Source organism: Orussus abietinus, unplaced genomic scaffold, assembly GCF_000612105.2.
Source record: "Orussus abietinus isolate OABI.00-Male unplaced genomic scaffold, Oabi_2.0 scaffold2, whole genome shotgun sequence".
Lineage (NCBI taxonomy): Eukaryota > Metazoa > Arthropoda > Insecta > Hymenoptera > Orussidae > Orussus > Orussus abietinus.
The window spans coordinates 1,918,768-1,942,243 of NW_019396012.1; the positions used below are offsets into that span (position 1 = coordinate 1,918,768).

The window sequence follows — 23,476 nt, forward strand, 5'->3', positions numbered from 1 at the left end:
AAATTGGGTGCACCGAATCATTCGAAACCTTAAGACGTGATTATGGAGGTCCTAATAAAGATCTTAAAACTCATGAAATTTCATTTTTCGAAAGAATAACAAAAAAATTTGGGTCATGTAAGGAAAAATACCCAAATTTGTTTCCAATTATGAAATTTCATGCGCTTCAAGACCTTCATTAGAACCTCCATAGCAATTAATTACATAGCACTTTCATAACACCTTAAGGCCGCAACCCCTTAACATCCGGTGTCACACCTCGCGCATCGTGCCGACGCGTCGAGGAGAAGTAATCAAAACCGCGGCGGAAATGACGCACGAGGTCAAGCGCGGTTTCGATTGGTTAGACATCCTCGCCGCGTCGACGCGCCGCGCTCAGTAGGACTGCGACCTTACGAAGGGTGACAAAATGGCTCGGCAGGGTCAAGGGGTGCAAGACGGGTGGCCTCGTCGTCAACGTCCACAGTGCTGTACATAATATTTCATTTTGCCTTACAAATATTATATAAAATTACAGTCGATCACGGAGAGTCCTCTCGCTCGCTCGGCCACATTCTGCGCATACGGCGACGCACTCGCTGCGGGAACGTAGCAATTGGTGAACGCAACGACGGGAGAAAGCGCAACTAGAGCCACGGCGTCCGTCGACGGTCGTCCCTCCTCCGTCGACCACTTCCCCCGATATATCGACATTTCGAGTATTCTCGATAATTCTCTCCTCCGGAACAACTCTGGAGATATAATGACAGATCCTCGCGATAAATCAGCACGACTCGACCCAATCCGTAGATATGAACAACTAATGAAAAATCGCCAGGACATATCGCTCCCCGGGCAGCCGCCATTTTGAATTTCCCCCGTCCGACCCTGATCGCCCTTTTCCCGTCACTATTCGAACCCTTTTCTTTCTAGATCTCCAAGAGAAGCGGAAGAAGAGTCAAGAAAGAACCATCGCCAGGAGAGGGCGGTCGTCAGCGACCCCCGGGATGCCCCACCGGGACTCGAGACGATATCTCGGCGATGCCTCAAGAGGGGCGACGTCGACGCAGCGAAGAACCGCAACGCCGTGCCGTGGCGATAACGACGGCGGCGCGGTAAACGGTAAACGCCGTTCAGGATGACGTAAAAAAAGGAGGATAAAAGGGAGGAGAGAAAAAAAGAAGAATAAAATAGAGGGGTAAAAAGGAAACGGAACCAAGCTCGGCTCCTAGGCTGTCTCTCTCCCTCCCCCGGCCAGGGTCCGCGGGGGGTCGAAGGAAAGCGAGAGAAGTCGCGATCGGAAGACGAAGAAGAGGGAAGGCCCCTCTCCTCTCGGCTCCTCGAGGAGCGTCGTAAAAAGCCGCCGTAAAAACCGGCGTAAAAAGCCTCGGACCCCGTCTCGCTCCCGAGCTTTCCCTCTCGCTTCCCTTTAAAACCGGCCGAAAAGTTCAACACCTACGTATGCTACACCCACGTAACGCTCTGGCCTGTATACATGCATACTCACATCAATATATGTATAATGTATGTATATATGTATTCATGTATGTATACAGTTCGGTAACACGCACACGCACTCGTCTCGCACCCCCTTCCTCTTTCTCTCTCTCTCACTCTCGTTCACGCTCTCCTTCGCGTCGAAGAAAAATAACGGTTGTATATAGATCTGCGTATATGCGTACACGTATATGCAGGTATATGTATATATGTGTACGTATATATATAGAGGTCTGCTTTTCCTTAAGTGTACACTATATATAAGATATACATATATAGTCGCGCTTTTCGGGCCCACGCCAAGAGACGCGAACGGGAAGAGCGCGAGCGTCGCGACGTCCCGCGGGATCCGCCGCGGTCTCTCCCTCGGGTAGATTCGATTCGCGATTCCCCCGGGAATCGAGTGCCCGGACCCTCCCCCTCCCCCTTCCACCCTTCTCAACCCTCTACCCTTCCCGTCCGGGACTCCTCCCCGCGGATCCGCGAACGGTGCGGCGCGAACCGGACCCGAAATCCGCGACTCGTCCGATACGAGCGGATTTGACGCGGATATCGAGCCACGAACAATTCTCGTGGATTTATCGCGGATATCGAGCCCCGAAAATTTATCGCGGATTTATCGTGGGTACCGAGTCACGGAAATTTAAAGCGGATGTTGAAACCCGCTTATTTATCGCGGATGTTGAAACTCCCGGATTTATCGCGGATGGCGCAACTCGCGGATTCATCGTGGAAATCAAGACTCGCGGATTTGGTCGTGGATCGTGGAACCTCGCGAGTTTAGCCGTAAACTGTGAAACCTCGGGAATTTATCCGCAAACCGTGAAACCTCGCGAATTTAGCCGTAAATCGTGAAACCTCGCGGAATTAATCGCAGATCGTGAAACCTTGCGAATTTAGCCCTTAAATCGTGACGCCTTGGGAATTTAATCGGAGACCATGAAACCTCGCGAATTAATCGGCGATATCGAGACTCTTCGATTTATCGCGACATCCGGCCGCACCGACCGCGAGCGGGTCTCGCGCGCGCGACAGAAGCGTATGCGTTCGTAACGACGGGTTTACAGGTTTTAATAGCGGTTTTCCATTAGCGCTTAAATATTCTGCCCTTAAGATACGCGAGTACACCTCGACAACGAGTAATATCTGGCTGGTTAATCTAAGCAGGGCCCCGACTCGGCCTTAGATCCTCGGCGCCGAAGAGTCGGCCCTCTTCGGCTCCATCCTTAGGAGTGTCCCGCGAAGAAAAGGACTCGACCTCGAGGACCATTTCCTTCATCCGACTCGTTTTGTTGACGTTATCGATAAAACGCGCCTCCCTCTCGAGAGGCTCCCCGGATTCGCGTTATCCAAGCCCTCGACCTCGGCTTATCTATCACCCGAACTGAAAGACGCGGTAAACGCACCGCCGACGCACTCATTTACACGTATATATATATTCTTTGCTTTCTTCAATATTTTATATATATATATAAAATATATATATAAAACAATGTAAAGCATAAAAGAATCCCTGTTCGCCATGTCGATCGCGCCCGTCTCGAAGTCCGAGACGAGCTAAAAGAAGACCGCGCCCTGGACCGCCGTAACCCGCAACGCACGAGGAAGTTGGACTAAAAAAGAGAGTTTCTTGACTCCGTCGTGTGTAAAAAAATAAAGAAGAAAGAGAAGAAACTGCGAGAATAACGAGGGAAAGCCCGAAGGCACCGGTAGACCTTCCAGTGGGTCTAACCGGTGCCTTCTTCAGGGCGACGAGCGATACCGGTGTCTCGGTCTTGCGTATCTCTTATCTCACACTTTTCCCCCGTTCTATATTTTTTACACGTATTCGCGCATTGTTCGCGATCTTTTCGCGGTTTCACAAGACGAAGATCAAAGCCGATTTCGCTCGTCCCCTCTTCCTCCCCCGTATTTTCGGGAAGGACGAGGCGAGACGTCGCTTCCCCTGGTTATCGCTCTAACCGAACCTTATCAATGGTCGTCCCGTCTTCGAGTAGGCCTGCAAATCGCCGAGGATAAAAATAGGAGGGCCGGTCCAAGCGGCGGCATTAAAAAGCAGACAGAACAATCAGTCGAATCGCGTCGGGAACAAAGAGGAAGTCGACTCGGCGGTAAACGGAAGACGATTCTTTGCCAGCTCGTCGATTTGCACCGGGTTAACATACCGCGAGATAATCAATTACCGCGGGTCGATAATTAATACAGGGTGTAACGCTCGCCGTAGATCGAGTCGGTCCCCCTCCGACCGCCATATCTCGAGGGTTCATCGTCGAGCTTATCAGCGCCGTCGCCGTGATAGCAGAGGGAGACAACGCTCGCAGCCTCTCGGATGCGATTCTCCGGAATCGCTCTACAGAAGTATCCGGGCCTTAGTTGCGCAGAAACGAACGGTATCGAGGTTGAACTTCCCCGTGAAAAAGAATTGCCAACCGATCGTCCCCACCTAGAAATATCGGAGTAATTCCGAGCTTCGATCCGGAATAATTTCAACCACTGAGGAGATAAGATTATCGGCTAAAAAGTGCACACAAGTCGATGCGGTTCGTCTCTGACGTGATTACGCGAAGAACTGGGATGGGAACTTAAAATAGATATAAAAGGCGAGCGAGGGGATAGAAACTAAATTAAAAAAGTAGAATCGGTTTCCCTGGTAAAAAAAGAGGAAAAAAAAAAATGAAACATAGATGTCGGTCCTGGACGAGCGTAAAACCGAGGCTCTCTAGGGACGCCTTAAATAAAAATAGAAATATATATATATATAAAAAGAAAGAACCGTGTGATGGACTCGATAAACGCCGATTAACGGTGATAAGGCGCACGTATACGCGGAGAGACTTCCCAGAGAGTAATGATTAGCGATTTACGACGTACGCGCAAATGATAGTAATTAATAATCTTGGTAACCACTTAAGTCGCGCTCCTCCCTCGTCCTATCCGTCCTCCGACTCCCTCTCTCATAAATGTAACAATAATAACAGAACATTACGGGGTATCTATTAAAATATTTACACGGTGTATATATTTTGGTTTCTCGCGTTAATTAACCGCTTAGGAGCTACCGACTCGGGAGAATCTCGTCGTTCGATTGCGTTGGACCATTTTATCCCGTTTAAATTCGCTTTTTCCCTCCCTGAGTCGCCCGTGCTTTCGTCCCTCGTCTCTGGTGCCATAAAACTTACACGAATAGATTTCTAAAACGGAGGAAGAACTAAGATTCATCGCGCGCGAGAAGGGAGAAAAAAAAACAAGGAGGGAGAGAGAGAGGGAGACAGAGAGAGAAATAGAAAAGAAAAAGCGATATTTCTGAACCAGCTTAAACGCGTAAAATAAAAAAAAAAAAAGAAAAGAAAAGGGGAATCGAGGAACCAGAAAAAGGAGACTCTTATCAGACATTCTATCGGTCGCTAAATCATAAACGGAATCATGATTAAGCAGTCGATCAAGGAATCGCGCAGAAAACTTTTGTGCCAGCTCGATTTCACTCGAGGATCCTTGGATCAAGAGAACTAGAAAAAAAAGAGATTAAAAGAAAAATAGAATATCGACGAGAGACTCGACGAGTCGCCGGAAGTCGAGGAGCATCTCCCGGCGTCTCTTTTTAGAAACTTATCACAATGACTTAAAAGATTCTTCTAACAGAATTCGTCGTCGCCAATGGAACGTCGCGATGCACGAAAAAAAAAGAAAAAAAAAGAAAAAACACGATTCTCGAAAGAGTCAGACGCGTAAATGGGTTTAAGAAAATATTTTAAAGGGGGGAGAGGGGAGAATACTTTAAAGAGGATATTTAAAAAAACGACGGCTCTCGCGTAAGGGTAATCCGTGATACCATAATGATATAAATAATTACAGTATTATAAACACGCCGAGAAAGTTCGCGGTAGCTAGAGGGGTTACCGCTCGCGGGGATGCAAAAGTGCAAGACAGTCTTCGACGAGAAATGCATTGTCAACTAACATTAAATAATTAACTGGAAGTTCGATTTATCTTTTCGCGTAAAGTCGGTTCATCCGCACGCCAGCGCGTTCCCGACCCAAGTCGAGACCGCGTTCCCCAGGACCCCCCTGGAGGTCCTGGAGCCGTTCAAAGGACACGAAACGCCGCCCTGGCCAACCTCGAGACCTCCGCTCGAGAGACCGCAACTCGGGAAGCGAGAAAACCTTGGACCTGGCTCCGAGGTTTTCCAGCTGATCCGACGTATCTCCGGTCTCCAGGGCGAAGTCGGACGTTGTAGCGACGCTTGCCTTCAGTCGGTGCCTCTTCAAGGTGTAGAGTCAGTGTCTTCCACTTTCGGAGACACTCGGCTAACGTGGCTGCCCCTCGATGAGAACCGCAGGTCATACCATCACCATGTCCTCGTCGACGTTGATGATCGTAGGGTAGGAGTTGTCGGCGGAGCTCTGCCTCTGGATCGGCTTCTTCCTGACGAGGCCGTCTGGGATTGGAGAACAAGAAGAGGGGGCTTATAGTCAGCATTCCCTGGACATCGGGGATCGAATAGAGGATAGGATGATTTCTTACCAGCCGATGGAGGCACCAGGTCATCGAGGGACCCGTCGTCCAAGTCGGTAGCCGATAACAGGAGGTCGTCATCGGACGAAGCCCTGGTCAGGCTGGGCAAGGTCGAGGTCAAGAGAGCCTTCTCCTTCTGGATCTCCTGGATGTGGTCGACCAGGAGAGCCTCTTCTTCGTCCCCCCTGTCTCTGTCCCTGTCGCCGTTCCCCCTGTTCGCAACCGTGGTCGCAGCGATGCCGAGCTCTTCGGGGCTGAATATCTTCGAGGATCTGATACTGGACAGTCTGTGGGTAGCGGTGTGGCAAGCCGACTCCAGGGTGTTGATGTCCGCCAACGTGGCTCTCAGGATCCTCAGCTTCTCCTGGACTATCGTTTCGACGCATCTGGTCTGCCTGCCGACGTCCTGTAGGGAGTCCTGGGCCGGCAAGGTGCGGTTCGTCCTCAGGATACAGGGCGCGAAGACGATGGCCAGGGCCGAGGGCGACATCCTGTTGTCCACCTCGTGCAGGGCGACCCTGGCCAGGTGGATGATCAGTCGCTCCATAAGGTCGAAGTTCGGCTTCGGCAGCTTCTTCAGGATCGCGAACAGCGTGCAGATCCTGTCGTTGGGGTCCGTCAGGTTCGCGGCGTGGAGGAAGTCGTCGTAGTACTCGAACGTCAGCAGGGGCTCCGGCATGTCTCTGAAGAAGCTCTTCAGCACGGCGGCAAGGACGTGCACCTGGTAGTTTTCGAAGTCCACCCTCTTCAGGTCGCCTTCGTCCATCTTCATCTTCAGCTCGCGGACCTTCGAACTGACTCCACTCTTCCTGTAGATGCCTTCCGTATAGAGACCATGCATCTCAATGGTCGTGATAAGTCTGTCCACGACGAGAGGAACCTTCCCATCTCCACTGTCCAGCTTAAAGAGCGGTACCCCGAAGACCTTCCTGGGATTAGAGTCCTGGATAGAGCCGGAATCCTTTCCGCAATCCGCAGCCACCCTCGTGTAGCACTTCTTGTGGCAGGTCATCTTGCAATCTAATAGCGAATAAAAATGGACATTTACTAAATCTACTAAATATAAACTGAGGATAATTGAAGAGAACCTAGAAGACGCCATTATACATACTCTGGCAGACGAGTCCACGTTCGATGGGCCACATGAAGAAGGAAGAGCAGACCTCGCACGCGGTAGGGATATTGATTATGGTCAGCTGGAACATATGATTCCCATGACGAATGGGCTCCTCCTGCTTGCGCTTCTTCTCCTTCTTCCGTTTGCTCTTGCTCTGCTTCTCCGGGGCCTCGGTCTTGACCAAAGTCATGAACTCGTTCATGAACCCCCTGAAAGCGTTCACCCCCATCGTCACGGGGAAGTCCTCGCTGGTGTTCTCCTGTTTGCAGACGGTCTCCATGACCTGGAGGAAGTTGGCAATCAGATCCGTGTACTTGATGTTCCCCTCCACCCCCTGCTTGGTGGCCACGCTGTAGGTGATGACTAAATCGTCCTTGAATTTCCTCAGAGCTTGCTTGAAGACCCGATCGACCTCGCTCGGTTTCTTGCCCTCTTCCTGGCCCTCCATTATGTAGATCTTCTTGGTGATGAAGTCCTCCATAAGGGCGAGCTCCTTGGCGTCCGAGATGATCTTGTCGGTGCTATCTGAGAATGCGGAGGTACCGGTCAGGCTGAACTTGGAGGCGACGGTCTGCTTGGCGGTGTCGTAGGGCGTCCTGGGGGGCTTCCTGTTCTTCCTCCTGTTCGGCGTGTTCGCCGAGAGACAGGGCATCCTCAGCACTCCTCCGTTCTGGATGCACTTTACGTGGAAGAGCTGCTTGCAGTCGACGCACTTGTACCCCTGGGTGACGAACGCGTCCATCTTCTCGTGGCAGCAGACACAGACGTCGTCCTTGGAGAACCTGGCGACCTTCCTGAAGCGATGTCCAGCCAGAGTGAAGTGATCCATCCCAGGGGCCAGCTTCAAATCGTTCGGGCTGGTGTCGACGATGGACTTGTCCTCGCTCAAGCCGGAGACCTTGGTCGCAGGGTCGGAGTTCCTCCTCCTCAGCTCCAGGGTGGTTATCGCGTTGTACCTGACCCTCTTGCCGACTTGCTGGCCCTTGTACGTGGCTTCGGTTTTGTTAACTGGCCAGTCCGTGACGGACCTGGAAGTGGGCTCGCAAGGGCTGCCTTTCGCCGTCCAGGAGTTCGAGGACCTGTTCAGATCGGTCTCCTTGATGGTGCCAAGGAACAGGTTCCTCGCCTCCGTGGTGGAGCTCGCCTCGGTCACGCTCTCCCCCATCGACCTGCACTGGACCTCTCTGGTCGGTCTGTTCCTCCTGGCGCTTCTGACGGGAACATCGGGCTCCGTCCTGTCCTTGGCCTTGAAATCCTTGAAGTCCCGGTCCTTCGAGTAGCCACTCCCCTTCAGACTCGACCTGACGTTCTCGTCGTTCGCCAGATCGACCTTGGCGGAGGCATCTCCCTCGGAATTCTGCCTGCGCAGAAAGTTGTAGTCCTTCTGCAGGGCCTCCTTCCTGTAGTCGAGCTCCCGCCTGGAAGGAGATCCCGGGACATCAGATCTATTCAGCGGTACCACGGTGTTGTCGCTGAGTCTTCGCTGCTCCTTCGACCCTGAATTTTCCCGCCTCGTGTACCGATCACTGGTCTCCAGCTTGACGTTGTAATTGGACGCCTCGTTCAGCCTCTCCAGCCTCGCCTGCTCCAGCAGACTCTCCGTCAGAGTCCGGTTCTGGCTGACGTTGGGTGACCTGGTGATACTGGACTTCTGCGGCGTGTAGTCGCTGTAGTTGCCCGAGAAGTCCTGCCGCTTCCTCCAGATCTCAGCATTCGGGCTGTGGGTCAGGTTAAGACTCGCGTGGTGGTACTTCAGGTCCCTCGGGCTAGGAAGCGATGGAGTAGTATTAAACACCGGTGGCGCACTCTGCACCGCGTTCGGAGTCTCGGAGTCGTTTTCGCCGTCGCTGTACCCGGTCGACGAGCTGTCGGTCCTTCTGCTGATCGACGACATCCTGTTAACACTGGATATACTAGCGTTGACCGCTGAGGTGGGCGCCTGATCGACTCGCTTCGACCTGGTGCTCGGCACCGGCTTCGAGTTCGTGCCGATCACGTTCTCCTGGGAGTGATGTGACTCCGAGCTGTCGACGCTGACCTGCGACTCGTAACTGCGCAGACTAGCCAGGCTCTCTAGGCTTCCCTTCCTCTCCGGAACCTCTTCAGGGTAGAACACCTCCACAGGTTTCAGTCCCGAATTGGGATCGTTCAGGGCTCGCTTGTTCTGGGTGATCTTCCGCTTCGAATAGGAGATGCCGGAGTCGATTGTCGTCTCCCGGGCGATGTCTTCGAGTCTGCAAGGTTGAAATTAGTCTCGTATCTCGGTATCTTCGCCACCCAGGCGCGTCGACCTCGACTTACCTGGAGGGAGTAAAGCGGTCCTGGGAATCCGGCTTCCTAGGTGAAGCAGAGGCGGACCTTGGGCCGACTTCCACCGACCCCACGTCGACGTATATTCTGTGGAATAAATAACATCGAGGATAAATAACCACACTCGAACTATACACCTATCCATAAAACAAAATACGCACTCCTCTCCATCCCTGACCCTGCAGTGATCTTTCTCCTCTCCGAAGGACTCCTCTTCTGTCTTGAGCCTCTCCGCCCTGGCTTCGCTCCTCTTCCTCCTCTTAATCTCGGCGAACGTTTTCCTGGCATTATTGCCGCGAACGTACGCTTGGAAGGTAACTATACAGGCCTTCAATTTTTTAAACCATCCCTGTTGTCGATACGTCTTCCAGGCAGCCTGGATATGGATCGCGGCCTCCGTCCTGGCCCTCAGGGAGTGCGCCAACCTCTGAGCCGCCACCATCCTCCAGAAGGCCTGGATCAGCACGGCGGCATTTTTTATCCTGAGGAACTTCCTTCTCTCCAAGCAGGCTCTGAACCATTTCTGAATGGTCGTGATGCTGGTGATGATCTGCTGGTGCAGCTCGATGTCGAGCTTGATCTTCTCGGATTCCCTGAGGAAGACCTTCGTCGTGCCCAGCTGATAGTTGTCCCTGTTGAGGTTCAACGTCAATAGGAAGTCCCTAACATCCGTCTGCGAGCTGAGGAGTCCTTTCGGCAAGAGCATTCGGTACAGCTGGATGAATTCCTCGTAAGTTAGCCGCACGTTGAAGCCTGCTTGTCTTATGCGGACCGTCTCCAGCATCCCAGTGTATCTCAGCTGGCGCTGGACCGTCTCCTCGTCGAACTCGTTGGGCACCTTGTTGCTGTTGCTTTTAATGCAGCGGATGAAGAACGGGTTTGCTTGGTTCAGGGTGTCCATTAAGCTGTGCAAGCTGTGTTGGAACTGAGCCGACACCGTCATCGGTTGTTTTCTGGCTTTCCCAGGACCCGTCCCGTAACTCTGCGTCCTGCCGGCCAGAGTCTTCACCGTTTGAAGATTTTTCAGACCCTTCTTGCCTCTTTCCCTCGGTCGGAAGGACTTGTTCTTCCTGCGGGAAAAATATACATGAAAATACGGCTCGAGTCATGGTACATAGATATGTAAAGGTTGGATATCCTTTTTTTTTAGATTTATTTGGAGGACTTATCGAGGCAGAGAACGAGTCGACGAAGCACTGAAAAGAAGCCTACAGTCGGCTGGAATTAATATCGAATATGCTCGTCGATTTATGGATGACGAGCTCTGTCGTTAGGAAAAGCCGCAGCTGAAGCGCGCAATGGCCACGCGGGGGTGTGAGAAAAGCGGAAAAGTTCGAGCCGGACAGGTATATCGATTAAATTTAAGCTCAACTCCCAGCATGCGTACGGATCCTTCCTCGGTAATTCATTGCCGACTTCGTTGTCCCCGTAAAGGCACAGTCGTTAATAAATTAATCGAGAGGAGCAATCAAGAGGCCTATTCTAAGACAAAGTGGCATGCAAAGACCCCGAATCAATCGGGAGGAAAGACTGCCGACGCGTGATATTTCATGAATGAGGAGAAAGAGAAAAGTCGCCGGAGAGGTGAAGAAGAGAACCAAGGGCGATGAGCGCGAAGTGGTGTATTAGATGGAAATGGAGAATGCAGAGACCGAAGGATTTGTACTCGCTACTCGGGTCTACGGCGAAATTCCCTCGGGAACACGAGGGACAATCCTGGGATACCGCCCCGAGTCGCAAGGAAATAACTTCCACCTCCACTCCGACGAGCAGAACGTCGTTTAACTAATCAGTATTTTATCAGGCCCATATTTGACGCAAAAAAAATTAATTCTCCACCCGAGTCGAAATTCTACGCCTCCTTAAACCCAAGCACGACCACCGCCGATAATGAACTTCACAAGCGCGAATATTAAATCCCCTTTAAATTACATTTTCAACATTTTTCATCACTAACATTTTCCTTTCCCACTCTTCAAGTACTACATCATACCCAAAACTATAATAAATAGAAGCATACATTTTTAAGGTAATATCTACAATTACAAATTTTTTAACAAGCAGGATAATCTCGACTCGGGTAATGGACAGCAGACCATGGTTTATTAATTGCACCGTGGTTATTAATCGGCCGAGCTGCGAACAATTGTATAGAACGATAGAAAGACCGCTCAGCTCTTAATCGGCTACCGTGCCAATGAGAGATCAATTGAACGATAATTAAACGACGTTGAGCTCATCCCTAACTTCTACCAAGGAGTAGCTACAGTGCATGTACACTAGGGCCGAGACTGCACTCTAGAGAGACAGCGAGGAGAGAAGCCCTCGGTATACGGTAGAGTAGTAACGGAGAAAAGTCGTACGTTAAGGTTGGATTTAAATCAGAGGCGTATTACATACATGACGATCTGATTAGCGCGTTCCATGACGTTAGCCTCGTCTTTTGCGAGCACCCTCTCTAGCGGCGTGTGCGACTCCCGCCTGAATTTATTATTACTATTAGGCTGCTCCTCCCTGCCCTTTAAAACGCAACCCTTGGTCGCCGGGGCGCCCGGTCCATGTAGTGCCTGATTAATGTTTCGAAACTGCGGCCACGAGAGGCGGTTGTTGTTGTTTAGGCTGTCGTTGTTTTCGACTTGGGTGCCGGCGGGAGTTCCGGCCTGGACACCGCCCGACAGGCAGATACTTCGCTGCTTCTGATAGCTCGGCGGACGAGTGTGTTTGTGCGAACTGAAAAATCCTCTAAACGCTTTAGACAAGTCCTCGACAAAGGTGAAACCACCGTCTCGAGTCAAACGCAAGTGATTACCGATTAATCCCGACGGGATGGCGTGAAAAAAAAAAAAAAAGAATACCGAAAAAAATTACATTTTCTTCTGCATGGGTCTCTTGGATATCTTAGGACGGACAAGAGGACTCTATATTAATATCGCGCGATTAGATCGTTTACATTTAACTGGCTTGGCTGACATGATTCGCCCTTATGGCTCTCTTCGCGACACGGAACGTCACGGGTGACGGTGAAATCGAATTTGCGTTGTGAATCCTCATGGTCGGAGAATAAAAATAAGACAATGAGCCGATAACTGTACGGAAATCGAGTGACCAGATGCGATGATGTATGGGGTAGAATATCATGAGAGGTTGCATTCTAATTACATCTAACACAAGAAAGTGCGTACATACACATATCGAACGTTCGAAAGAAATGAATATTAACATATACAGGAGTCTAGCAAAGTTGTTGCTTTATGGGTTTACAGGTGCAAGACGAGTAGGCCGGTTACCTCAAGTTGGTCTATCGTCGAGCTACGACGATGTTAACGTTAAATCGTGCAACTGTAAATCCATAACCTCGACTTTGACGGATCTTTTAATATGACACACATAGTGGATCAAAGGACCACTTACGCAATTCGGTTAATAGTTAGATTGACGGCCGATAACGTCACAAGATGGCTATAGGGGCAGAAGACAATGTCACCAGTAAAAAGTGCAATTGTCGTAGCATCGTTTTAAATCTTATAGCACCCGTACGTTCTCTTTTAACAGTTCCCGAGCCACGACTCCACGTTGACGAAGAATTTCCTCTCGGCAATTCGCGGCAGTTACAAGCGGATCGAAGTCGGTGGCTCGTTAGTTAGCTCGGCGAATTACGGTGAGATATTTATGTCGATCGATAATCAATCACATTTTCGTCAATCAATTTCAGTTGCAATTGAACGGAAAAAAAAAAAACCCCCGCCCTTTGGCGAGGTACTCTCGACGGAGAAAGCAAGAGAGACCTTACCTTATTAGATTCTCGTTCGGAGTCCGGTACCTATTTTGTACGGATGCCTTGCTGCCATCAGCTGAAAGAGGAAAAAAAAATCAATAACGAAGGTGAACGTTTGCCCAAGGAAACGAGAGTATAAAAATTTAATCCCGAAATCGGGCTAACCTCTGACGTGTCTATGTGCACGACCAGCTTCTTGGAAGGCGAAATGAGCACGAAAGAAAGCCCGAAGAATGGCCCAGCGAAACACAGCAACAGGATCAGCTCCGACCAATTCGCGCACGAAAGCCAGAGACGAGTTCTTCAGCACACCGACCACTCCATCGGGTCGCATAAGGTCCAGATTTTTTTCTCGCATGTTGGCAGCCTGATACTTCACCGCCCCTGCATAATGTCGCACCACGAAGGCACCTTCCCGCCGTTGAGGAGCCTCGTAAAAAAGATTCTCCTTGTGCACCGAGTTGAACTTTTGTAGCAGAGTCTCGTTCGTCGCACCGGGGAAACTGGCAGACAATCGACAAGTTACAGCACACAGGAATAAAATAGATCCAGGGATCCAATACGTGTACAATGGTAATAATTAATTATGCGTATAAAATATAAAAGTGGCACTGACTTGCACTGATCGTCCAGAAGACAAAGGAGCCCATTAGGCTTGCCTTCGATAAGATTAAGACATCCAGAGTTATCGCTGTACCCGATGTCCGTCCACCTGATTTCCTGTTTCCTATACTCTCGTTGTTCGTACTGAAAGACGTGTTGATTGAAGTAATGCTGCAACTGTTCATTGGCATAATTGATGCAAAGTTGTTCGAAGCTGTTGCAGGTCTTAAAGTCCTCGAAACCAAAGATATCCAACACGCCTATGCTATTGCCTTGGTGATCTCGTAGGGTATCCTTTTTCGATAGAAGAGCGTGATTCACCTGGAAGGAATTGGATAAAGAGAGGTCAGGCTTATTCAAATTCTAAATATAATCCCACGTGGTAATTCTTCCCGGAATCTCGTACTTGAAGAACGATCCAGTCGAAGAGGGCCCCGTAGAGGCACTTCGCCATCGCGTCTCTCGCGGCTATTGCTTCCGGAAGTCTGTAATTGATGACCAAGGTCTCTCCCGATGCCCTCGCCCTTTTGGCAGTCAGGGCTGCAAGTAGGGTCTCCTGTTTCACCCTGAGAAGCTCGGATATGATAGCCACGACTTCGGGATTCTTGACTCCAACGGCCTCGTCGTGATGATGGTAGAACTTCCTCGGTTGGAACTCCACGTTACCTGGATGAGAAATCGATGGTTAAACAAATGGAATATCAAAAAGACGGAAATCAAATCGCGATATTCACCAAGAAGCAGAACAGCTGATAGGACAGCGAATAGACGTCGTTGCTTCTCCGGTGTAAAGCCAACCATCTCCATGGACTGCTTCAGCCTGGAGAACTCGTGTCGTTCGTCAATGTTCTCCAGGCCGTAACAACCACTTTTGTTCAAGTAATTATATCGATCGCAGCTTTCCAAATGGAGAACCTGCCTCTCCTGCTCGTTCGCCCCTGCCAGAAGATAGTAGAAGACGTGGTAATTCCGTTCGTTCCTTCCCTGCGACACGATTCGCGACTTTTCCAAGAGGTACTTCTGAACCACCGCCCTGAAAAAGGAATGGCGATAAATCCCACTGTCCTAGATCCTACAGGAAGTCAATCGGCTTCCGACTGCATCGAAGAGCGTAATACCTCAATAAAAAAAAAATTACGTACCCATGGACCATGCCATTCTCCTTGTAGTTGACCTGAATGAACTTCCCGAAACGACTGCTGTTATTATTGTGTGCCGTTTTTGCATTCCCAAACGCTTCCAGGACGGGTCCAGCACTGAGAATGGTTTGCTCAACTCCGCTCCCGTGAGAGCCCTTCTGGCTGAGGGCCGTTAAGTGGTGCAACAGAAAATTAGTCGATTCCGTTTTACCGGAACCGCTCTCGCCGCTGATGACGATGCACTGATTCTTCTTTTCCTTGAGCATACAGTGGTAGGCCGCGTCTGCTATCGCGAATATATGCGGAGGAATGTCCGACCCTAATCTTCTGTTCTGATAAAGCTTCACATACTTCGGGTTGTAGATGGGATAGAATTTGAAGGGGTTTAAAGCTATTAAAATGCTGCCGACGTATGTGTAGATATTGCCAGCTAGGAATCTGTCTCGGAGATTGTCCAAGAGGGTCTGTTCGTTGAGATCTGGAAGCTGGCAGAGGTCCGGATACTCCTTGTCTCGGGGTTGGTAGAGAAATCTATTAAAGTAATCCTTGAGGAGCTGAGGATCCATCGGGAACCTACTGTCGGACCACAGGTAATCTGTCTGTTTCTTTCGGAGGTAAAACCTGCAGAGAAAAAATCGTTTCATTTGATTTTACATTTAACATGGTCTAGTTTAAGTCAATATACATTATATTACAATATACCTATAGTATTCTTGTTGCGAAGCACTTTTCGGCCAGAGTAGCATGAGTGCCACGGGACATTCGGAAGGACCTAATCGTCTTTCCTTGCATTCTTGCCCAACAGAGTTGCCAACGACCTCAGCTAGTTCGTAGCTATTAGAAATAGCAGCATCGGTCAACCCTAGCCTCTCGACGATGCATTCCACTATTTCGGCAGAAGACGTTTGTTTGGTGGCTTTGATCGAAAGTGCTTCGTATTCGGGGCTCCACTCACCCACGAATACTTGCACCACTCCTGAACCACTGATATCCATGTCTCCTGACCCTGCGGTCAATATTTTACCATAAAGATAATTTTACTCATCTAGAGAACATCTAACGATACAATGGATGTATAAAATAACATTTTCCTCACCAGCATTAACAAATCTATCCTCTGTCATCCATACGATATACAAAAAGAGCTCCTTCTACTTCTTCTCTTCGGTTCGATGTATCACGTATCCAGAGATGAGAATATTTAAAATATTTATTACATATTTTGTTTAAAAACTGTCAGTACTTTAGATCCTTTCTTGATTTCGATTTAATTCGAATATCTGCAGATCACCTAGTCATTTGGAAGGTTTCTTTGTTCCGTATTATTTCGTTCAGTTGGTTATACTTTAAGTCTTCTAATATCTAACAGTTACACATGACTGTCATTGCATTATCATCTATCCAATTAAATTCAAACTTAGAAATTTAATCGAACAATGTACACATCTTCATACTGTCCTTTCTGTATTTTCAATCGAGAAATAATAGATTGAACCTTCAAACAGTTATCGATACTCCTTTTTAAATTAATTAAAACCTCGATACATAGGACAGAACGTCATCTATTGTGATGAACACAATAATAGGTTTTTGTAATTCAAAATAAGATTATTTAAATGCCTATTTCGTAGTTTGCGACTACTTCAGTCAAAAGTGCTCAGTTGTTACTGTTGCTTTTTTTTACTGCTATTGGAATATTGAATTTAAACCATCGATTAAATACAGTATAAGAAAACTTTGATGATTTATAGTTTGAATTTAAGTGGCCCAATGGCACCGAGTCACCAACATTTAAATTATGGTCGCGAGATTTGTACAAGACATTTGATAGTTGTCCATTGGCATGGTACCGTTAACGGGTAATTTTCTCACTGGAACAGGGTCTCTATGTTTTGACATCTGGCCGACTTTATCACAGGTTCTGAGTATTTTCCTGTGTTATTGCAAGAATTAAAGTTACAATTTTTATTTTAATTCAAATGAAGTTATCGAGGACCAAAGGACTTCATTATCTGCAAAGAAAGAACATATTGTTTTTGTTAGAGATACTCTACTATAACTCTACCTAATCATTTGACATAAGCGCACGTTAACTTTTCTCATTCGACCGTCCCATACTCAAGCTAGGCCTACCCAACGTCCGTTGGTTGCTATTACCCCCACGAGACCCTCATACGAATTTATTTGGAACCGAGCCAGCACTTATTTTGAACAAGCTTGATCCCTCATTTAGATGCGGCACAAAGACGAATTCTTACAGATACGCTTAGATATCATATTGCAACGACTGGCTCTCTTAACGGCATCATGGCACAAAAGCTTGATCAGATATTTCTAACATACCCAAGATCGAACCACGCTAACTATACACGTTTGATAAAAACCCACAAAATAAATACCGCTCTCTAATATCTCATTACGAAATACCATACGATACCATAAGTAAACCAAATAAAAATCAACGGAACTGGCTTCTTTAAAATCTGTCATCGAAGATTCAATTTCCTTTCAAGCCCTGATAAAGAATCAAATCCCTCAATTGGCCATCAACTCGTTAGGTACTAGTTTCTTTGGCCGATACCTATTATCTAGTTTCCCACCCCGACGGGGTCTGCAAAATGACGAAGGTGAGCATCGAGCTTACATCCTTTACAAAAATAACTCGCACGTCGGGAGTGCCTAATTCCTGGAACGGCCGGTATCCCGTGGGTCGTATCAGGAACTGATTTCCCTCACCTCTTGTCTTATCGCGGATGACTCCTCGAGATGTCCACCCGTGGCCGGCGAAGAGCGGAACATGCCTCCTGGAGTCCAGACTCCTTCCCTCGGAGTACCTTACGGGTTAGTCCCGTAAATATGTCCCGAGGTCCTCTCGTCGGGCGAGTCCTCGAGCCCCTGGCTCGTCGTCCTCGACGGCGTCGTCGAGCAGGCGCGATTTCGGACCCGTTCGTTGGGCTCGGCGGGTGGCTCGCACTCGCGGGCGCCCTTACTTACTGAATCCGCATCGACTCGAGGGGGACGGTCGAACGTCGATCCGATTGACACTAGTTCGCGGCCACTCGCTGTCACGGTCCCGCGCGACCGCCAGGCGGTGCGCCCCAGTTCGCAGGATATCGGGCACCGCTCCGCCTCTCGATCCCTTGTCGTTGAACGATCACCGATCACCGATGACACGGTTGACGGCTGACGGCTAAGCCCTTGCCCAGTTTACCGTCCTTCGACTCCTCTGGACTCCTCTCGGGATCCTGCGTCCCGATACGTCCACCATTTCGATTTTTGCGGTCACGTGGCTCAAAGGAGCCCTCCTATTGGCTGGAGCCGAGCGGCCACGTGATCGGTCGCCGAGCACGGCCAAGAGTAGGCACGACAGGGGTGCGCGCACCACCCGACGCAAAAATGAGTTGGGAGATTGATCACGGACAGGGTCGCGCGATATTGTCCTGTGCTGCCCCCCGGTGAAGGATGCGGACGACTAACATATATGCCACCTGTTTCCCTTTTATGGGCAATACATATGCACTAGTCGCCGCGTCCTTCACCGGGGGGCAGCACAGGTCCGATCGCGCGACACGGCGGCCATTTTGGAACGAACGCGCCCTCCGCTACTCCACCTCGGCAGGTGGCGCCCCTCTAAGTATATACGAATCTTATGAATTCTCCACGGCGAACAGCACGACACTGGAATTGCGGGAATTTTCAAAATCGCCATTGTTTTAACTCGATACCCCTTTACGTTCTTTTAAGAATTCGAACCGCTTTTATCCTTAGAATTCTTAAGATTTAATTAAATCGTTCGATTTTCAGGTTAACGAGATTCTGGAATTTATATCATTTTGTTCACAGGGCTAAGAAATCAGTTATGATGCGGCTTAAGTGCAGTTTGTAATTAATAAATATTTTATTCATTTACTCTGGATCGACGAAATTCCGTCATCGAGTTAAATCGTTCGGCTCGAGGTTCGAGGGCATTAATGATTGCAAGCGTACGTGCGTGTCGTGTGCGCAGGACACGAGAAGCGATCTCTCGTGGTCCACATTGATCGAGGCTTGCGCTTTCGAGGGATGCTGGCCACTCCGATCCCGACCCCTAAACACCATCCCCAGTCAATGCCGCGATTAAAATTTCGGGATTAGGGACGTTCAGGATCGCCGTAGAAGTTAGACAGCCATGTGGCAGCGTATTCCTCGTAGCTAGAGACATACTGATTTCATGAAGATTCCCATAACAAGTGCCTCACCTACGTTTAGATTAGCTATTACATTTTAACCCGAGCCAAGGAGGCGAAATTCCGGGAAATTCCGCTCACGGCATCGAGAGGAACATCACGGAGCATTTTCACGGTGAGTCACGTTATTCGATATCACATTCGAAAATAAATAAATTCATTCTATTAATCGTACATTTAAAAAGCCCGATGAATTAAATGAGAAATCCCGGGGGGGAAGAAATTGGTTCGCCAGATTTACGATCAATCGGCCTCCTGAATTAATAATCATGTGTGACACCTCGGAATTTGGAAACAGTCCACGTAATGAAATTCGGAAACATTCAACCAGTAAGATGCCTAGAGGTGATAATCCCTGATTATGTTAAGAGCCTCGATCAAGAGATGGCTGCCCCATTTAAATCGAGCACCGGTAATGTCCCAGGATTTGACTGTCTAATTTTAAGTGCAACTCGGATTCGCGTTTAATTACTTCTTTTCCTCCTCTTTTCAGTCATCACCGCGACATTTATCATCCCTCACCGCCAAACAATGCAGCGCCGTATTTCACGTTTTATCTAGATATCGGGGTGGAACAATGGATGATTAAGAATATTCTGAAGGATTCTTTATTTCTGTCCAGGGTAACACCTGAGATGGCGAATTTCCGGGGATTTTACATTCCTTCCATCGGAGCAACGATAAACGTCGCCTGGGAAACGCTCAAGGCAAAATGGCCCGAGAACAGTCCTTGCCTAGAACTGATCCGCGGCCCTGAAGGAGGACAAGGTCAGGGACAGCATGGTGATTTTAAGACCTTTGGAGAAGGTCAGGAGACTACGGAGATGACCTCAATGAACGGGGAACAGGGCTACAGGGATCAGAACAACGCGGCCGTTGCAGAGGATTCCTTCAGCTACCAAAGAAGCGGGTCAGTTGTTAACGACTCCCTAGATCATCTCTAATTCATCATTTATTTTTCTTCACAACTCGTGAAATTCTTACGAAATATAATTTATCTCATTAAATTATTTCTACTCAAAAGGGACAAAATCAGAACGGGAAGTCTCAGCAGCGGTGGATTCAGCGAGTTCGACGACGGCGGGGAATTTGGGAGTCCTGGGGTGAAAATCAACGAATGGCAAGCTGCCTGGAACGTAACGAATGCCATCCAGGTTCGACTCGTTGGTCGTTAGAATTATTAGAAGAGATTCTCTTTAAGAGTCATAGCATGAAATATTTTTGTAGGGCATGTTCATCGTGTCACTGCCCTTCGCCGTGCTACGCGGTGGTTACTGGGCGATCGCGGCGATGGTCGGTATCGCTCATATCTGCTGTTATACCGGTAAGATCCTCGTGGAATGCCTCTACGAGTTGGACACCACGACGGGACAACGAGTAAGGGTACGAGACTCCTACGTGGCGATCGCAAAGGAATGTTTTGGCCCGACATGGGGAGCCAGGGCGGTCAACATCGCCCAGATAATCGAGCTCCTCATGACGTGCATCCTCTACGTGGTAGTGTGCGGGGATCTGATGATCGGCACCTTCCCCGAGGGTGCCATCGACACCAGGAGCTGGATGATGCTGATAGGCATCTTCCTCATACCCCTAGGCTTCCTGAAGTCCCTGCAACACGTCTCCGTGTTAAGCTTCTGGTGCACCATGTCTCATCTCTTCATTAACGCCATAATAATCGGTTACTGTATTCTGGAGATAAGCGACTGGGGCTGGTCGAAAGTCAAGTGGACTATCGACATGAAGACCTTCCCCATCTCCCTGGGTGTAATCGTGTTCAGCTACACCTCGCAGATCTTCCTGCCTACTCTCGAGGGAAACATGGAAGATCGGTCCAAGTTCGACTGGATGCTGAACTGGAGCCACATCGCCGCCGCGGCCTTCAAGTCCCTCTTCGGCTGGATTTGCTTCCTCACCTTCCAGTACGACACCCAACAGGTGATCACCAATAATCTCCACTCGGCTGGCTTTAAGGGCCTCGTTAATTTTTGCCTCGTCGTTAAAGCCATCTTGTCGTATCCCTTGCCCTATTACGCGGCCTGCGAGCTGCTGGAAAGGGCCTTCTTCAGGGGGAAGCCGAAGACCATCTTTCCGACCATTTGGACCGTGGATAGGGAGCTCAAAGTCTGGGGACTAGCTTGGAGGGTAGGGGTTATCGTCTTCACTATTCTCATGGCCATTTTCATCCCTCATTTCAGCATCCTCATGGGATTCATCGGGTCTTTCACCGGCACCATGCTCTCCTTCATATGGCCCTGCTACTTTCATCTCAAACTTAAGAGGAACTCCATGGAAAGGAGCGCGGTCGCGTATGATTGCCTTGTTATATTTCTGGGGGTTCTCTTCGGTGTCATCGGGGTTTACGACTCCGGAACGGCTCTTATAAAGGCCTTCGAAATCGGTTTACCCTTCTAGATCGTTTTCTAGAATATAGAATGAAAATCGCGCGGTGTAAGCTCCGGGGAGATTCCTAATCGAAACTAGTCAATCGTTCAGATTTTATGTAAATTGGTCGACGATAAGTCGTGCCTGGTTCGCTGGAATCTTGCACGGATGTCTCGTAATTCGGGATTTGAACATCCCTGATCCAATGTCTTCCATTGTTCCGATCTTAAGCAGATAGATGCATCGAGATCGAATTAAGGCTCGCTTCGTGATACGTTGCGCGCGTATTGTACAATGTACAATGTATATCACGGGATTTGTAAGGCACTTAATCCAACGTCTTCCATCGCTCATATTTTACATGGTTCGATCTATGATAAATAGAGCGTTTTTGAAATGTTTTTCTCGCGCCGACACAAGGAAGAGTAGGATCGCTCGTTAAAAGTCCCATTTTCCTTCTCCTTCCGTGGCATCGTCCCTTGGAAAAGGACGTCCGCTTAAGGGCTTGTAGGCCTTAGCTCTTAGTGCGCACAGTGATCGTGACAATATCTTAAAAAATAAGAACGATGTCTTCCGAGTTTAGGTCAGCGAGAAATGCAAGGAACTGTGCGAGTTAACTATTGTTATATAGGTTTCCTTGGATTTTATAATTGTATCGCGAGTCGTATCCGACGTAAATGTTGACCATAAGACCAGTACGCGTAGAAAAGGGATTTCTTGAATTTACCGTACAGTTTGAATTTCATTTTTTTTTTTTTTTTCCTCGAAAGATCGTAGACCGTTCGAGCAATTTTTTGTTGCAGAAGAAATCGGACGTCGAGATGAATTTTCTTGGCTCATTGAAGTATTGGTAGAGTAATTCTCGTAGTTTATGACTATGTATATCCCTTGCATATCGTACTAGTTATTGTATTTATTTTTACTCTATTTAAGTAAATATGGAGAAGTTTCCATTCCACGTTTACCGTACGGTCGAAGAGAACTATAAATATATCAGAAAGTTACGTATGATCATAGAGATATAATCCATCGTCTTCCAGTCTTATCCGACGATAAGACCCACATCAGTCGAAGTGATAATTAGTACGCATAGGTCTTGCAGTGCAGGAACGTCGGATTCAGTTAATGTCACATGTCGACGACAACTCTTCTGTTCGGAATTCTTGAAGGCGTCGAAGAGAATCAAAACGCATATCTATGCAAAGACAAAGAAATGTTGAGGATGAGCTCCTTAATCATGTTGTTATCGTAACGTGAGTCTTCCAGTGATGTCTTCCAAAACGACGAATCGTATAAAATGCGTAAGATGCCATGTGTATTGTCAGTGACAATAAAAAGAAACGTTGTATTAGGATCTATAATGAGAATATTTATAAGTAAATGTCTGGTGTTTGATCGCTTGTTTGCAACAATTAAATAACCCAAATGAGAAGGTTTAATCGACCCTGTTATGAATATTAACATTCGAGTAGGCTGGGCACTTTTTATTTATTTTCATTCAACCAATGCGTAAATTTTTAATTACTTTTAATTATAGTTACCCATTGTCTAAGATGTACTCCGTGCAAACAAGTGATTACATAGCAGCAACGTCATCTACGTGTATTATAAATAAAGCTGTAGGAAGTCGTTCAGAATAAAAGAACGAAGAGTTTCATTTCAAGAAGCAGTGAGTTAACATAGTTTGACATCGTTTTTGTATTTCCATAGTCGATCGAACTTAGCGCGTTCGACTACCGTATGGTAAATGATGTAATTAAAGTGATATACATATATAAATATATAAACGTTAAGACCTGACTATTTCCCACTTTGGGTTTCATGTGCTTCCGCATCCGTGTAACACTTTTGTGTCAGTTTGGACCCGATTTTGTTAACGTTATAGTTAAATATATAGACTATAATAGGAGTTACAAATGATGTAAGCGGCTTCCGT

General features: G+C 48.2%; 2 protein-coding genes across 3 annotated transcripts; one reads left to right on the plus strand and one right to left on the minus strand.

The window, feature by feature from the left end:
• Positions 1 to 385: 385 nt before the first annotated feature.
• Positions 386 to 18,181, minus strand: LOC105700582 (unconventional myosin-IXa). Of its 2 annotated transcripts, XM_012426558.2 has the most exons (15): positions 17,669 to 18,181; positions 16,029 to 16,944; positions 15,635 to 15,938; positions 14,936 to 15,553; positions 14,528 to 14,826; positions 14,200 to 14,459; positions 13,807 to 14,114; positions 13,356 to 13,693; positions 13,206 to 13,266; positions 11,816 to 12,145; positions 9,577 to 10,485; positions 9,407 to 9,502; positions 7,100 to 9,339; positions 5,998 to 7,008; positions 386 to 5,911 (listed from the first exon to the last, which is right to left on the minus strand). In XM_012426558.2, exons 2-15 carry the CDS (start codon positions 16,054 to 16,056, stop codon positions 5,814 to 5,816), a joined length of 6,900 nt encoding a protein of 2,299 aa, XP_012281981.1. In that variant the 5' UTR covers positions 16,057 to 16,944; positions 17,669 to 18,181; the 3' UTR covers positions 386 to 5,813. The 2 variants fall into 2 exon arrangements, with proteins under 2 accessions (XP_012281981.1, XP_012281982.1); XM_012426559.2 differs by lacking the exon at positions 11,816 to 12,145.
• Positions 18,182 to 19,793: 1,612 nt separating this feature from the next.
• Positions 19,794 to 21,570, plus strand: LOC105700474 (vesicular inhibitory amino acid transporter). Its single transcript, XM_012426312.1, has 3 exons — positions 19,794 to 20,068; positions 20,183 to 20,312; positions 20,386 to 21,570. Exons 1-3 carry the CDS (start codon positions 19,794 to 19,796, stop codon positions 21,568 to 21,570), a joined length of 1,590 nt encoding a protein of 529 aa, XP_012281735.1.
• The last annotated feature ends 1,906 nt before the right edge of the window (positions 21,571 to 23,476 follow it).